Genomic DNA, 4,143 nt, shown 5'->3' with positions numbered 1-4,143 from the left:
TATCATTGATGAGCTTTTGGAAGACATGAAGGATTTATCTCTGACCAAGGAGGAAGGAAAGGGTTGCAATGTCGTGATCAACGAGGAGGAGAAAGGGGACCCTAGAGGAAGTAATGAAGAGAAGATCATCATCATCATTTGGACCTCAACTCCATCTTGACCTCGTCGGACATCTGGGTAGCTTTGTAAGAAATTTTCTATCAAATTTTTAAAGTTTTCAATAAACAATTTTAAAATACCAGTTCTCTGTTATTGTTTTCAAATGATAGTTTTATGAAACTCTTGAGTTTTAATCAATAAAGTTATTTTTCCATCTATTTAATATCCTTAATTTATTTGTGTGTTATTCTTTCTTCCAGAAAAATCTGTTATAAAAATGTTGAATCTGAGACTATGGCATATAATGAGACTGCACAACTTTACATTAATGACTTAGCAGAAGTCGAGGAAAATGAGGTCCCTGAAGAGTTAACCAGAAAGGTTGAGGAATTCGAGGAAAAGTCCAATCCGAACTTAGTGGAAACAGAGGTGGTAAATCTAGGAAATTCAGAAGTGGCACAAGAGACCCGAGTAAGCATCTATATGACGGATGATGACAACAAAGAATATACCGAGTGTCTCATGGAGAATAAGGATATCTTCGCTTGATCCTATGCAGACATAACGGGGCTAAGCACTTCAATTGTAGCTCATCGATTGCCCACTGATCCAGCCTGTCCTCCTGTGAAGCAAAAACTGAGAAAATACAAGCTTGGGTTGAGTTTGAAAATCAAAGAAGAAATATCAAAGCAGTTAGATCCTGGAATCCTTCAAGTGACGGAGTACCCAACTGGCTTGCAAATGTCGTTCCAGTGCCCAAGAAAGACGGAAAGGTTAGAGTTTGTGTGGATTATCGAGATCTTAACAAAGTTAGTCCCAAGGATAATTTTCCATTGCCCAACATACTCATCTTGATTGACAACTGTGCTAAGCATGAAACACAATCATTAGTGGATTGCTTTGCCGGCTATCATCAAATTGAGATGCATAAGGACGATGCTGGGAAGACTGCTTTCATCATACCGTGGGGTGTCTACAACTACAAGGTAATGCCTTTCGGGTTAAAGAATGCTGGGGCTACATACATGAGAGCAATGACCACCATGTTTCACGACATGATCCACAAGGAAATTGAAGTTTATATGGATGATGTCATCATCAAATCAAAGAAGGGTTCAAATCATCTGGATGATCTGCGAAAGTTCTTTGCCAGACTATACAAGTATAACTTGAAGTTGAATCCCGCAAAATATGTCTTTGGGGTTCTTGTTGGAAAGCTTCTGGGTTTCATTGTCAGTCGTCGGGTTATAGGATTGGATCCATCAAAAATCAAAGCCATTCGTGATTTACTTCCGCCGAAAAGTAAGAATGAGGTAATGAGTTTCTTGGGACGACTAAATTACATTAGTTGTTTCATAGCACAGTCTACTGTTATTTGCGAGCCTATTTTCAAGTTGTTGAAGAAGGATGCTGCGGTGAAATGGACAGATGAATGTCAACAAGCATTTGACAAGATCAAAGATTACTTGTCCAATCCTCCTGTGTTGGCTCCACAGGAATCTGGCAGACCATTATTATTATACATATCGGTGCTGGATAATGCTTTCAGCTGCATTTTGGGGTATCATGATGAAACAGGAAAGAAGGAGCAGGTGATATATTACATGAGCAAGAAGTTCACATTATATGAGGCTCGATACTCTCTATTGGAGTGTATCAGTTGTGCTTTAAATTGGGTCTCCCAGAAGCTGCGACACTACCTCTCCTCACACACTACTTATCTGATTTCAAGGATGGATCCCCTGAAGTATATCTTTCAAAAGCCTATGCCCACAGGTAAACTGGCTAACTAGCAGATATTATTGAGCGAGTTTGACATAGTGTATGTTACACAAAAGGCAATAAAGGTACAAATATTAGCAGATCATATGGCGGAAAACCCTGTAGATGATGATTATAGACCATTGAAGACTTACTTCCCAGATGAGGAAGTAGCTTTCGTGGGGGAGGACATATCTGAAGAATATGACGGTTGGAGAATGTTCTTTGATGGAGCTAAGAACTTGAAAAGATCTGGCATCGGAGCAGTTCTGATCTCACTAACTGGGCAACACTATCCGATACCGGCAAAACTCAGGTTCCTTTGTTCAAACAACATGGCTGAATATGAAGCTTGCATATTAGGACTCTGACGAGCAATTGAATAGGATGTCTAAGAAATACTGATCATAGGAGATTCAGACCTATTGATCCATCAGGTCCGAGGCGAATGTGCTACCAATAATCGGAAGTTGTTACCATACTTGGAGTACGTGCATCGGTTGTGCAAAAGGTTCATCAAGGAAAAATTCAAACATGTGCCAAGGATCCAGAATGAATTCGCAGATGCCTTAGCCACTTTGTCTTCCATGATTCAACATCTTGATCATAATTACATTGATCCTATTTACAATCACATATACGAGCAACAAACATACTGTTTCCATGTTGAAGAAGAGCCTGATGGAAAGCCTTGGTACGACGATATTCGAGAGTATTTGAAGAGTGGTGAGTATACAGAGGATGCGACAAGTGTACGAAAGCGTACAATTCGGAGGTTAGCGAATCAATTCTTTCTAAGTGGAGAAATCCTTTATAGGAGGACTCCCGATTTGGGGTTGCTAAGGTGCGTCGAAGCTGGAGAAGTCAACAGGTTGATTGAAGATATATATGCAGGAACATGTGGTCCTCACATAAACGGTTTTACATTGGCGAAGAAGATCCTGAGATCGGGATATTTCTGGCTAACTATGGAGACAGACTGTATCCGCTATGTTCAAAAATGTCACCAATGTCAGACTCATACATATATGATCAGAGTTCCTCCCAACGAACTCCATGTTACTAGTTCACCTTGACCCTTTGCATCTTGGAGCATGGACGTCACTGGTCCAATCGAGCCAGCAACATCCAATGGACATAGATTCATTCTGGTTGCAATTGACTACTTCACCAAATGGGTCGAATCCACTTCTCACAAATCAATGACAAAGAAGGTTGTGGATGACTTTTTCAAAAATGATATTATATGTAGGTTCGGGATTCCTAAGTCAATTATCATTGATAATGGAACCAACCTAAATAGTGATTTGATGAGATCATTGTGTGAGAAGTTCAAGATCAATCATCAAAATTCTACAGCATATAGACCACAGATGAATAGAGCGGTTGAGGCTGCAAACAAGAAAATCTAGAGGATATTACGCAAAATGATCAACAATCATAGACACTGGCATGAAAAGCTACCGTTTGCATTGCTGGGATATCGTACCACCATCAGAACTTCTACTGGGGCTACGCATTATTTTCTGGTATATGGTAATGAAGCTATGATACCTGCTGAAGTAGAGATACCATCTCTAAGAATTATTCAGGAAGCAGAGTTGAATGATGCTAAATGGATACAAGTTCGGGCGGAGAATCTGGCTTTAATAGATGGAAGAAGAATGAACGTCATTTGCCATGGTCAACTCTATCAAAATAGAATGGCCAGAGCTTTCAACAAGAAGGTTAGACCCAGACACTTCTCACCTAGGCAACTGGTTTTGAAGCGGATTTTCCCAAATCAAGATGAAGGACAGGGTAAATTCTCACCAAACTGGCAAGGTCCATACATAGTCTCTCGGGTATTGACAGGAGGAGCCCTCATACTTGCAGAAAATGATGGAGAAGTTTGGCCCAAACCTATCAACTCAGATGCTGTGAAGAGATATTACATCTAAGTTTGTTTCATGCTCTTTTACTCTGTATTTGGAACTATGTCAGACCTGATTCCCGTTTAAGAGGGGATACGTAGGTGCTCCTATGGAGTTCGGTCTTATCATAATAAAAGTTTCATCTTCCCCTTTAACTGTGTAATTGGGGCAGAATTTTTGAGATGGTCTTAAAAATTCCATCAGAGGGACATTTTCTTGCCAATCACGATACTGGGGCAGAATTTTTTAGAGGAACCAAGGGGTAACTGTTGACACCCAATTTTGACCGACCTCTAATCCTTTCTGGGAATGCTATTCGATTAAAAGCGTATTTTTAAAACATATTCGAGTTTAAAATATTAATCAATTT

At 39.9% G+C, this 4,143-nt stretch overlaps 1 protein-coding gene across 1 annotated transcript; it reads left to right on the top strand.

Moving 5' to 3' along the window:
* Window positions 1–3,287: 3,287 nt before the first annotated feature.
* On the top strand, window positions 3,288–3,800 carry LOC107059829 (uncharacterized). Its single transcript, XM_015306843.1, has one exon. It carries the CDS (start codon window positions 3,288–3,290, stop codon window positions 3,798–3,800), a length of 513 nt encoding a protein of 170 aa, XP_015162329.1.
* Window positions 3,801–4,143: the final 343 nt, after the last annotated feature.

Source organism: Solanum tuberosum, unplaced genomic scaffold, assembly GCF_000226075.1.
Source record: "Solanum tuberosum cultivar DM 1-3 516 R44 unplaced genomic scaffold, SolTub_3.0 scf00042, whole genome shotgun sequence".
In the NCBI taxonomy this organism is placed as follows: Eukaryota; Viridiplantae; Streptophyta; class Magnoliopsida; order Solanales; family Solanaceae; genus Solanum; species Solanum tuberosum.
This window is presented reverse-complemented; position numbering and strand designations above follow the sequence as displayed.